General features: G+C 39.8%; 1 protein-coding gene across 14 annotated transcripts in view; it reads right to left on the reverse strand.

Moving 5' to 3' along the window:
* ZNF532 (zinc finger protein 532) overlaps positions 1-13,344 on the reverse strand; it is a 129,179-nt gene that overhangs the window by 27,099 nt on the left and 88,736 nt on the right. For 13 of the 14 annotated variants that reach the window (XM_050768027.1, XM_050768018.1, XM_050768022.1 and 10 more), the window contains 2 exons: positions 12,099-12,261; positions 6,143-6,424 (listed from right to left, as the gene is read on the reverse strand). The exons of the other annotated variant lie outside the window; for it this stretch is intronic. In XM_050768027.1, the coding sequence (XP_050623984.1) occupies positions 6,143-6,424; positions 12,099-12,261 (445 nt within the window). The remainder of the gene's footprint in view (positions 1-6,142; positions 6,425-12,098; positions 12,262-13,344) is intronic. 14 annotated transcript variants of the gene reach the window in all.

The raw sequence follows: 13,344 nt of genomic DNA on the forward strand, positions 1-13,344 counted from the left end.
GTGAGCCACCGCACCTGGCCCTGATTCCATTTTCGTTGGAGAAAGCAAAGCAGGAATTAAACAGCTTTGCCTTCTCTTGGCCAAATATAAACATAACTTTCCTGAAAACAATGACCTATGCCTGTCCTCTTTCTTCACATTCTACAAAATGTCTCTATTAAATATACCTTCCAATATTTGAATATATTTCACAAGCTTTGGTGCGTTCTAATTTTAACTCAAAGCATCTGATAAAAATCCATTAATAGCCAAATACATCACTACCTCACACTAAATAACTGAGGAGCCACTTTGAAGCTTATTACTTTCTTCTACCTACCATTTCCCCAATTATAGTTTCCCATGCTAAGTGATGATCAAAATACAGATACAGAACCTCTTTAAAATATGTTTGCTATCATTCTCTAGAAAAAGATCCAGGCTCCCAGAAGAAATGGTTGACTGCAGGGCTAGGGCAGGGAAAATGAAAGATGAACCAGGAACATACTATGACACCAGAAAGTCCTCAGAAAGGATGCTTGTCCAGAAGACACAGGGGCCAAATGAAAGCAATTCCCAATGGCCACATCTAGGACCATTTAAGCAAAAATAATAATAATAATAATAATGATAGCAATGGATTCCAACCCATTGGATAAAATAAACATTCATAAATGCATACAGCTGTAAATATAAAACTGAGCTCATCTTTGCAGTGGAGTTCCAACTAATAAATGCAGAAGAAGTGATGGAAGTAGAAAGTCAACATTAAGTACTGTTGCAGGCAAGAATAAAGAATGGATGTTCAGATTAGTGAGTGAAAAAATGATGAGACACAGGTTCTATGCATAGTGTCAAAGTATCTTCCCACAAGATTAATTACAAAGGGGAAGCAGGAAGTTACAAGGGGGATTTCTGTGGTTAGAAAGCTAGTTAGGTACCTGAACCTAGACTGCAACTTGTGTGTATCTGTGACTAACACAAAGCCCCTTGCCATATGTGCAAGTAACAATCTAAAGAGAACTGCTTCAATCAGTGACCCCAGAGATACTCTGCAAGGCACAATGCTGTAAGCCACAGAAGACTGTAATAATAAAATGGATATACAACTTGCCCTCAAAGACTTCACTATTTACAAGGACAGCTAAAATCTGGCCATAACAAAACAATAATACCAACTTTAGAAAGTGCAATAAAAATTAGACAATACATAAGCATTTGAGAAAAAACTTTAAAAAGAGAAACTGATCAGTTTTTTACTGCTTTCTGTATATAGAATTTCTGTAACAAGAACTTCTTAAAATGCTGCTGCTTTAACTATTTTTCTTTTTTAAATAGCTAAAGTAGTAATTCAGCAAATTGTAGGTTTTAAGATGATTATGCCTTTAATATCTGAATAATATGCACTGAATATCTGTCAATTTTTTTAAAAGTATTTGACTTGATATTAGATTACGACAAATAACTGGAAAAAAGTTTAAAAACCACTGAAAGTGGATACTGACAATTCTTTTTTTTTTTTTTTTTTTGAGACGGGGTCTCGCTCTGTCACCCAGGCTGGAGTGCAGTGGCCGGATCTCAGCTCACTGCAAGCTCCACCTCCCGGGTTTACACCATTCTCCTGCCTCAGCCTCTCGAGTAGCTGGGACTACAGGCACCTGCCACCTTGCCCGGCTAGTTTTTTTTTGTATTTTTTAAGTAGAGACGGGGTTTCACCGTGTTAGCCAGGATGGTCTCGATCTCCTGACCTCGTGATCCGCCCGTCTCGGCCTCCCAAAGTGCTGAGATTACAGGCTTGAGCCACCGCGCCCGGCCTGCGACAATTCATTTTTTAAAAAGAGCATCAGAGACATAGAAAAGCTACTGAATAACTAGCAGAGCCAGAACTAGGTTTTGGTATCTTTTTTTTTTCTTTTTCCTTTTTTTTTTTTTGACACAGAGTCTCACTCTGTTGCCCAGGCTGGAATGCAGTGGCACAATCTCGGCTAACTGCAACCTCTGCCTCCTGGGTTTAAGCAATTCTCGTGTCTCAGCCTCCTAAGTAGCTGGGATTACAAGACACCCACCACCATGCCTGGCTCATTTTTGTATTTTTAGTAGAGATGGGTTTTCGTCATGTTGGCCAGGCTGGTCTCGAACTCCTGACCTCAAGTGATCGCCTGCCTGCATTGGCCTCCCAAAGTGCTGGGATTACAGGCGTGAGCCACCAGGCCCGGCCAGTTGTGAATCTTAAAGACAAAGCTACTGAATATCTTTACTTAATAAATGGAACTGTATACAAAATATTTCTTTTTAGTAAAGTTCTGGATGGGAACTGAGAAGGGGAAGAAAGGTCAAAAACAATTACCGAAACCAAAACAGCCATTTAAAATGAGTAGCAGTGAATTATATAATATTTTGACATAAATTTTTAACTTATGCCAGTTAAATTTACTCCTAACCTGAAATATTTACTCCAAACCTTATCAAAATAATAATCATACTAGAAGCAATAACACTAAAGTAATGACTGTACTGTGGTTGGCAGAATGCATTTAGATTATTCCTCAAGTTATATTTTATATATATGTATTTTAAGTCATAATTATGATACTAGATAAATCAAGTATACATTCAAAGTTCACTGGTTCAGAACACTGACATATTTATCATAATGCATAATAATATTTCATTGGGTAATCCAATACATTTGGATCTTTACAGTAACTTCTGGGCTGGTGGAAGTAAAAATGTATTCTCTCCTGAGACCTTTAGCCAAATATAATTTTTGATCCCTTATATGTGTATAGTGTATTTCATATTGATATCACATCTTAAGCCCATAAGGATTAGAGAATACTTATCACCTCATATACAGTTCTCTAGGTACTTAAAACACAGGACACTGGAAGATCACTAAACATGTAACCATTTTAAAGAAGAGGAGGTTAAGTCTAAGAGGAGTTAGATGTCTTCCAAATTAGAACTCATTTTTGGTCTATTAATTCAAGAAATACTTTTCAACTAAAATGGACACACAGATGTGGGTGCTATCCGTATATATACTGTACACGAGTAGCAAAGTTATAAGAGTGGTTGAATTTTCCCAAGAGAAGGTTAAATGTTTCTAGGACAGAAACCTGATGGGTATTCCAGTAATGGAGAGAGAACCCAGGAGACAGTGGTATTCCCAATAAGGGTAGAAAATGCTTTTAGAAAGAACTTCTAATCATGTGAAATACTGCTGTGAGGTGAGTGGAGGTAAAGGCAGGAACACGTCCAACAGACTTAACAACAAAGGGGTCACCAGAGAACTGGGTTCAGTGATAAGGTGGCAAGCCCAGGGTAAATGGGAAGGAAAGATATAGACAGCAAGGTGCTTGCCTGGTTGTCTGAAGGAAGACAGAGAAAAGACAGCACAGGGGCTTTGAAGTCTGGGTGACTTGAGTATTCTAGGAAAGGAGAAATGAGCGGAGATAGGTAAAAGAAGCTTGTAGAGGGGTGTTTGGAAGTGGGTGCTCCAGTATGATTTGGCGTGGTGGAACTCTCGCATTCAACACCATCCATTTCACTAACTTATGAAGACGCTCCTCCCCTCTCCTTGCCCACTCATCTCCTCCATTCTCTCAGGAGGCTGAGGGAACAGGATTGAAACTACAATATAATCTGATGTGCCTTATTCCAAAGGCAGGGCCTCAACTCCTTCAAAGCTAATCCTAAAATCCTACTAAGCCAAACATTTCCATTCTGATGAACATCTCCATCAAAACCAAGGGCACAAGCATGCACACACATGCAATTCAGAGTGGGATCTCTGTGCAGGTCCAGAGCAAAGGCTTTCAATCAGTGTTACATTTCATCCCACCAACTTTTTTGAAATCATCTCCTCCTCTTATATCCTAGATCTAATCATTATCTCTTATGTAAGATAAAGATAGTTTTTTTAAAAAAGGAAAAGAGTTCTGAAATGTTACAAGATAGTTACAGAAATCTCATGAAATGAAAGGACTGGACTACCGGATGATGACGAAGGCCAGCTCCTGTTTGACTCTTATGCAGTCTGGTAGGGGTGCCAAGTGAAGACTCCCTAGAACCACCACATCAGACTGACAGCACCCCTGGCAGTGTATTTATACTGTAGATTATTAAAGTATTGCTCCTTAAAAACTACCCAGTATTTATAATGAACACTGTACAATGCTAGCAGGAAAGCCTAAGACTAAGATGATTAAATAAGCAACGTGCCACTAAAGCCAAATATATTCTGTAAGTAACTACTTTTTATATCAAGACATACTGTAGTGAGACCAAATACAATAAAAACATCTTTTTGCAATTTGTGAACATTGTGATCCAGCCATGTTCACAGGCCATTTGGATAATCACAAAGTAAAACATGTCAGTTTCATGAGTACCTCAAACAAGTAGTACAAATAAATGAGATTATAGAACAGTTCTTAGCACATTTGCTAGAACAAACTTCTCAAGGATGTAGTGTATACTAATTACAAAACAATTCCTATGTACTCTCTATAAAGGCTCACTATGCACGACTATTTTGTTCTATTGGCTTAAGTTAAAGCACTAAGATGACTTTCTTTAAAAATGTCATGTATCTGAACCCACTAATCAATCTCAGTATTAGGACTACAAATGAGACAAGCTGGTATTATGTTCCTCATGATGAAATACAAAAAGAATACAGCACCTATGACATATTCTTTTGTTGTTTTTTGGTTTTGAGACAGGGTCTTGCTCTATCGCCCAGGCTAGAGTGCAGTGGCATGATCATGGTTCACTGCACCCTGGAATTCCTGGGCTCAAGTAACTGCCTCGGCCTCCCAATGTGCTGGGATTATAGGCATGAGCCACCATGCCCACCTGACATAGGCTTATCTAAAAAATTCAAATCTAATCAAAATTCCAGGAATATGAGACAAAGAGGAACAAGTTAAACGGTGTCAAAAAGTAGCAAATTCTGGCTGGGTACAGTGGCTCATGCCTGTAATCCCAGCACTTTGGGAGGCCAAAGTGGGTGGACTGCCTGAGACCAGGAGTTCAAGACCAGCCTGGCCAACATGGTGAAATCCCATCTTTACTAAAAATATTAAAAAATTAGCTGAACGTGGTGGTGCACATCTGTAATCCCAGCTACTTGGGAGGCTGAGGCACGAGAATTGCTTGAACCCAGGAGGCAGAGGTTGCAGTGAGCCGAGATCATTTCAGCCTGGACGATAAAGTGAGACACTTTCTCAAAAAAAAAAAAAAAAAAAAAAAGTAGCAAATTCCATGTTGGTTCCTAGTGTCAGCAAGTTAGAAAAAAAAAAGTAGCAATTACCCAAATCTAGTAAAGTGAGGGACAACCTATATATAGGACAAACAATCCAATTTTTCTAAGAAATCAACCGTACATTAAAAAATAAACTGGAAGGAGGACTACGTAAAATAATGACACAACAACCAAATGTGATATGTGGACTTTTTGGATCCTGACCATAACAAATCAACTTTGAGACAATCAGGAAATGTCAATACAGCCTAATATTGTATTTAATACAGTATTAGATAATATTGAAAAATAATTTTGCTAATGTTACTAGGTCTAGTCATAAGTATTTTTTAAATTTCTTATCAGTGGGAGACATATACTATTTATAAGAGAAAGGATATACATATGTGACTCAGATTTTTCAGCGATCTTGAGTTACAGAGCTTCTACTGGAAGTAAAAGGATGTGGTTCCTCTTCCCACTACCAAACTCAAGGAAGAATCATGTAAGTTACACAAATGCTCCCGGCAGTGTTCAGCATTTCCACTGTCTTTCTCTGCTCCTTTCTCCCTTAGCTAGTACAGGGATAGAGGTAAATTCAAATGCCTTTAACCTTGGTTTACTCTATTTCCCTTTCCTAAGCTATAAACATGAATGTGGTAGGTAATGTACCACATTCATGCACACCAGTCTGGAGGAGTGCATGTGAAGGCAATGACTAGGAAAACTACAGACTGAAGGATTTGGAAAGGTCCCTTTTACAGATAAAGAATTGAGACACAGAGACACCAAGTGATTTTTAAGGTCACACCACTAATTACTGACAGAGCCAAGCCAAGAGCCCACATCTTGGAAGCTTGCCAGTCCAGTGCCCTCTCTTGCACTCACCCGGAGCAGCTTTCATTCTTTACTGACCTTCCCGTGCTCCTTCCTCACGTGGGATATGTACACATCTCTCTGCATGAAGAGGCGGTCACACTCCCAACACGTCCACCCAGGACTGGCCACTTTCTTGGTTTCCATGGATTTTTTCACAGGAGATGGAGATTTCTTTTCCAATTTCTCTTTCCCATTCATGGATTTGGTGTCCTCTTTGTTCTGATTTGCTGAATTTTGAGTTGTAGGCTTAATGCTCAAAGGCAAGTTTATACCCAAGTTTGGAGGCCCTTCAATACTTTTCAATGTTCCATGCATAGACTACATTATAAAAAGAAAAGAAATATCTATCACAAATCACAACACTAAAAGAAAGCACAAGTATGCTATCTTAACACGTGGTACACATTTCAATACCATTTTATATTCATTCAGAAGTATTTCTTAATATATAAAGAAAAAAACCTAAGCTAAATATACACTTCAAAAGAGATAAAAGTCTGTTACAAGTTATGTATTTCTCTTTCCAAACGCTTTTTAAAGGCCTATATATTTATACCATTTTAAAATTCTTTAAAGAAAGACCTCTGTATTGAACACAAATTAATCCTGGTACTTTACCCTCCTGTAACAACCCAGAGTGAGGCCTCTCTACAACCAACCATTTCGGAACAACCCTCTCCTTTCTCATCAGCCTGGAAATGTTTAAATAGGCTAATACATTATTAGGAATTCAACTAGAACAAACTGACTTGAGCAAACATCTAAGATCAACACGTTAGTAAATAGCAAGCCTTTTTCTTTTCACGCCTTTCACATTCTTGGAATACTTGTAACAATCTGGGTTTTTGCTGGGTTTTGTCAGTAATTTTCATCTCCTTACACCTATCCCGACCCATCCTTTCTTCCTGATGGCAGCCAGGCTTGAGAACTACACACATTAGATACTCACGTCTTTTTAAACTGCTTAGCTATCTATTTTCATCAACGTAATAGCCACGAACAGCCATGTTCAACTTAAACTCACTGGATTTCAAATTTGAAAAGGGTAAAATTAGTGCAATTTGATTCTAAAGACCAGCTCACTTTGGTTTTTGTTTTGTATTCTAAAAGCATGGAATAAAAACAGAGGGATGGGGTGTATGCAGTGGCTCACGCCTATAATTCCAACACTTTGGGAGGCCAAGGCAGGAGGATCACTTGCGACCTAGAGTTTGAGACCGGTCTGGGCAAATAGAGAGACCCCATTTCTACAAAAAGATTAAGAAATAGCCGGGCATGGTGGTGCATGCCTGAAGTTCCAGTTACTCAGAAGGCTGAGGTAAGAGGACTGCTTGAGCTCAGGAGTTCAAGGTTACAGTGAGCTATAATCACGCCACTGCACTCTAGCCTGGGCAACAGAGCAAGACCCTGTCTCAAAAACTAAAAACAAAAACAAAAAAAGAGGGTGGAGGAGAGCAAAAACTAAAATCTTTGCCTCTGTATACAATATAAAATTTATCTTTGAATAGGGCCGTCTCTTCTTACTAGCAGTCAGGCTTGCAGTTAAACCATGAATTCCTGAACCTACAGAAAGACAACATGAAAAATCTTTCCTAAGAGGCTTTCCACATATCCGAGTTTCCCTGGGTCACAGAAACTGACGCTGAAAGACCTCAGCTCCACATTCCTTCTTGGATATTTAAGCCAGCCATTCCTTCAGGACACTCTCCATCACACTTTCTCAAGGTAAGGTCTTCTCTAAACAGTGCCAAGAACTAGCTAACCTTCTTCAACACCATTTTCCCCCAGAGGGAAACAGGGGTTCTATCATCTTCTCACTGGCTGAAGTCTCAAGGTCTACCCAAACAGGCAACAGCACAAGTGGCCCATAAACCAGGGGCTGAGGCAGGCCGGGCGCCTGTAATCCCAGCACTTTGGGAGGCTGAGGCGGGTGATCACGAGGTTAGGAGATCGAGACCATCCTGGCTAATATGGTGAAACCCCATCTCTCCTAAAAATACAAAAAATTAGCCAGGCGTGGTGGCGGGTGCCTGTAGTCCCAGCTACTCGGGAGGCTGTGGCAGGAGAATGGCGTGAACCCGGGAGGCAGAGCTTGCAGTGAGCCGAGATCACGCCACTGCACTCCAGCCTGGGCGACAGAGTGAGACTCCGTCTCAAAACAAAAAAAACAAAAAAAACAAAAAAAACACAGAGGCACGCCGGGCTGAGGTGGATGTCTAACCATGTTCTTTGCAAAGAGAAAATCTGGAGCAAGACATGATTTCTTGATAGCCAAAAACTATGCCTTGCTTCATGCCCACCATGCAGGGTAGAAGGTTTCTGTGTTTGATTGCTCTTTTTCAAAAAAGAAGCAAAATTTTTCCATTTTTGACATTTAAAACCTAAAGAAAACAAAACCTAAATCCCTCTAGTAACTTTTTGTAAGTTTCTAGGCAAATGCATTTTTACTAACTGATAAGCTGACGAAAGGATAAAGTATTAAAGTATTCTTCTGTAAGATAACCTTAAAATGCTATAGAAATTACAGAAAAGAAGCAACAAGTTACATTGTAAGTAAAATTAAGACTATTAAGGCCAGGTGCAGTGGCTCAGGCCTGTAAATCCCAGTACTTCAGAAGGCCAAGGCTGGAGGATCACTTGAACCCAGGAGTTTGAGACCAGCCTGGGCAACACAGTGAAACCCTGTCTCTACAAAAAATACAAAATACAAAAACTGGCCAGGCGTGGTGGCACATGCCTGTAGTCCCAGCTATTTGGGAGGCTGAGGGTGGAGGATCACCTGAGCCCAGGATGTGGAGGCTGCCTTGAGCCCTGATCATGCCACTGCACTCCAACCTGGGCAACAGAGTGAGACCTTACCTTAAAAAAAAAAAAAAAAAGGCCGGGCGCGGTGGCTCACGCCTGTAATCCCTGCACTTTGGGAGGCCGAGGCGGGCGGATCACGAGGTCAGTAGATCGAGACCATCCTGGCTAACACGGTGAAACCCCGTCTCTACTAAAATACAAAAAATTAGCCGGGCGCGGTGGCGGGCGCCTGTAGTCCCAGCTACTTGGGAGGCTGAGGCAGGAGAATGGCGCGAACCCAGGAGGCGGAGCTTGCAGTGAGCTGAGATGGTGCCACTGCACTCCAGCCTGGGCGACAGAGTGAAGACTCCGCCTCAAAAAAAAAAAAAAAAAAAAAAAAAGACTCTGAAAAGCAAATACCTGGGAATGGTGGCTCACACCTATAATTTCGATGCTCTGGAAGGTCAGGTGGGAAAACCACTTGAGACCAGACATTCAGCCTGGGCAACATGGCAAGACCTGCCTCATTCATTCATTCATTCATTCATTCATTCATTCATTCATATTGTCATTTTAAAATAAAGAAACAACTTATTTCTTTTCAAATGGATTTTTCCTTAGCTCCTATAACAATAATTAATTTGAACGAATGTTTGTAACTTGAAAGTTTACTTTAAATACAAATGGCAACATGGAGGTCCTACAAAGTAAATAAGTTTATATTTTGGTAGGAGAAGAAAATGATACAAATTGGATTAACTGGGCAAATAAGGCCCCATCTTTAAGTGAATGTGTATGTGGAGAAAACTTGTGCCTGTTCTACTTCCTCTTCCTTCCTCACGAAAGACTGCACAGAACAGGCACAGGCAATGTAAATAAATAAAAAGAGCTAAATGGATCATCTTAAAAATTAAAAAACAAAACAAAACACCAGTATGTCTTTAAAGCTATGCTTACCCATCCCCAAACACATAAATGCAGGATATTTTTAAATGCATAGAACATACATGAAGTGAGAACATAAGTGATTATTCCCACTGTTTTCATATCATGTGTCTTGCATAGGTTCAGATTAATAAAATCAATTATTTCCTCCTTGTGGCCACAGGATTTTACCACTCCTCTTCCGTTTCTATTTCTTGTAACCTTGTATTCCTCCAAATTCACTATTAACACAAGGAAGACCCTAACCACAAAGTTGATGACCCAACTTCCAGATGCAAAGATGAGTTCCAGAAAGCAAATGCCTTAAAAGCCTCTTAAGAAGCAACTGCTCATTTCTTTTTTTGTTGTGGGCACATATATAGTATGTTAAAATATTTTGGTCTAATTCCAACATCCCTAAATTTTTCAAAGCAATTTTAAATTCTTCTTGATGTTTCATTAAATAGATATTTACTATCAAAATAATTATGTGATTTTAGCTAAAATAGTTAAAGTATCTTAAGAGGATTTTACTGTACTTCAAGTGAGAATGATGAAAGGCATCTCCCATGCATTTTATTCACCTGAGTAATGCCATCACCACCACTATCTTCACCTTGCCTAGAAGGAGACAATCTCCAAGATGTTCATTTGCATTAAGCAATTACTCTACATGAACTCACATATGTTCAATACAGGAAATGTCAAGGATTCATAATCCAGGCATTTAGCCGACATGAGACCAGAATAATTCAGGGACTTTACTTGCTCTTCAAACTGAACTTTTTTGTATAATTTTTTGTTTGTTTTTGAGAGGGAGTCTTGTTCTGTCACCCAGGCTGGAGTACAGTGGCACAGTCTCGGCTCACTGCGATCTCTGCCTCCTGAGTTCAAGTGATTCTCCTGCCTCGGCCTCCCAAGTAGCGAGGATTACAGGCATGTACCACCACATCCAGCTGATTTTTGTATTTCTAGTAGAGATGGGGTTTCACCATGTTGGCCTCAAGTGATCCACCTACCGTGGCCTCCCAAAATACTGGGATTACAGGTGTGACCCACTGTGCCCAGCCTGTATAATATATTTTTAAAAGAGCAAAACTAAAAGAAAGAGATTGAGTTCCTGATAATATGGGGTCTCTTGTTTCTCCGTTTAAAAAGTAAGTCATTTTAATCTCTGAAAGCCAATGGATATTATCTCCTAATCACACAAGGAAAAAAAAAATGCTTAACATATTACAGCGGACAGTTAAGCAGCTAGAACTAAGCACTGGACTTAGTAAGCTTAAAAGGTTATAAATAGATTTCTGTGCCCCTTTTGGGGGCTGGAGAGTAAAATAGACCACACTGGATATTTATTCATTTCATTAACTGAACACCACTAGGTGCCAGGTACCATACTATATCCTAGATATTTAACAGTCCATTTACAATGCAATCTTTACAGAAAAGAAAAAAAAAACGAAACTAAAAGGTTTAGGGGCATTAATTACAATGCAAACCTAACCGCTTAAATAATTTCAAGGGAAAAAACCTTCATTTTTCTAAATATACCAATATTTGTATGAATTAGCATAATTCATCAGAGCCCTTGTCTGTTTCTAAGTATTAAACAATACCGAATTCTCAAGAAAAGGAAAACTTCGGCGGGGCGTGGTGGCTCATGCCTGTAATCCCAGCACTTTGGGATGCCAAGGCGGGCAGATCACCTGAGGTCAGGAGTTCAAGATCAGCCTGGCCAACATGGTGAAACTAAAAATACAAAAATTAGTCGGGTGTGGTGGCAGGCACCTGTAATCCCAGCTACTTGGGAGGCTGAGGCAGGAGAATCACTTGAACCTGGGAGGCAGAGGTTGCAGTGAGCCAACATCGTGCCACTGCATTCTAGCTTGGGAGACAGAGGGAGACTCACTCTCTCTCAAAAAAAAAAAAAAAAAAAGAAAAGAAAGGAAAGGAAAACTTCACAGTCATCATTTTCACATATTAAAAGAAAAAGAAAAAGAAAGAAAAAAAAACCCTAGTACTTTTTTACTCTTAACATCAGGGCAGGCATTGGTTCCTTTTCACGAATCTTTTGGTAGGCAGATCAGGACTCCTGAATGAAAAGCACCCCACAGTCAAGTGAACACACGATGACAGCACGTAAGTTGCTCACTGACAACGACCAGCATCCATCCCTTCCCTCGACAGTGAGGCGTGCTTTAGAGTCACCTGCAGCTCAGCCTTGATTTATGACCAGTGAATGGATCTGCAATTCATTTAAAGGAGAGGTTAGACGCACACACACCTTGATATGGTCCATCATAAGTTGCTTCTGTGCATATAAAAGAGAACAGTCTGGACACTTGAAAACAGACACCTTCTGGTTTTCAATGTGTTGGTCAAAGTGGCGATACAGCAAGGTTTGCAGGGTGAACACAGTGTCGCACATGGAACACTTATATATTATTCTAAAACAGAAGAGTGCAGCGAGATCATGTCAGTCAGCCTGTTTTAAGTCAAAGGAGCTGCTATTTTATAGCTAAAGAACTCGGGAGGCAGAGGCACACTGAGAACACACAAACACAATAAAGAGAACAACAATTAGCTTTGAACAAACTTTTCAAGACAACTGGCATCACTCAATCATAGATCAACCTTAACATTTTGAGTAAAGATGTATTTGGCTACATTTACTTAGAAATCTAAATTAATGACCATTTTACTACTCACAAATCTATAACTGGCACATGTTTGCACAAAGTCTTCATGTTACTTTAACACAGAGCAAAAGCATGCTTTTTTTTTTTAAGATTCTTTTTTTTAAGATCAGACCAGGCAATGATGATACCCTAACTTGGAAAAGAATGTTAATCTGATTAATAAACTAAATAGGACTACTCAACTCCAAAGTTTCCGTTTAGAGTCAGTAGCAATTTTACACTTGAATGTCAATATTTCTATACCTGTTCTTAACACAGGAAGCCCTACGCTAGTAAACAAATATACACTAAAATCAAGAAACAGAAAATAAAATCGATACTACTGTTATTTCAACAATGCTTGAATGTTTCTTATGCTTTGAATGATTTAAAATATTCACTTGTCTCCTACAAACTATTTCCATGACTAATATGTTACTGACAAGCAGCCTCCTCAAATGAATTCAGCAGACCTGAACCTTCTGAACATAATATCCTTCCTGCCCATCCACACTCTCTACTGAAACGAGGGCACGAGACGTCTGGGGAGGGTAAAGGGCTGCATCTACCCTGCCGCCGGCCTCTGCCTCCAATGGATGTGATCGGTCATTTGTGAACAGTTCTGATGGCAGCAGGTCACCATTTTTTAGTCACTGCTCTGGGTCACCCTGGCGCATAGGGGAGGGCCTATGGGCATCTGTATTTTGTCTGGAGAACTGTGAGAATGGGCACAAAGAATTCTAAAGAGCCACTTAGGAAAAGGTCAGAGAAAAGCCGACTGGATGTGAGGGTCAGAAAGGAGGAGAGAGAAGTTGAGGTTTTACCTGGTATTCCTACGGCAAAGTTGAAGAA

The sequence above is a fragment of the Macaca thibetana genome, chromosome 18, assembly GCF_024542745.1.
Source record: "Macaca thibetana thibetana isolate TM-01 chromosome 18, ASM2454274v1, whole genome shotgun sequence".
NCBI lineage: Eukaryota > Metazoa > Chordata > Mammalia > Primates > Cercopithecidae > Macaca > Macaca thibetana.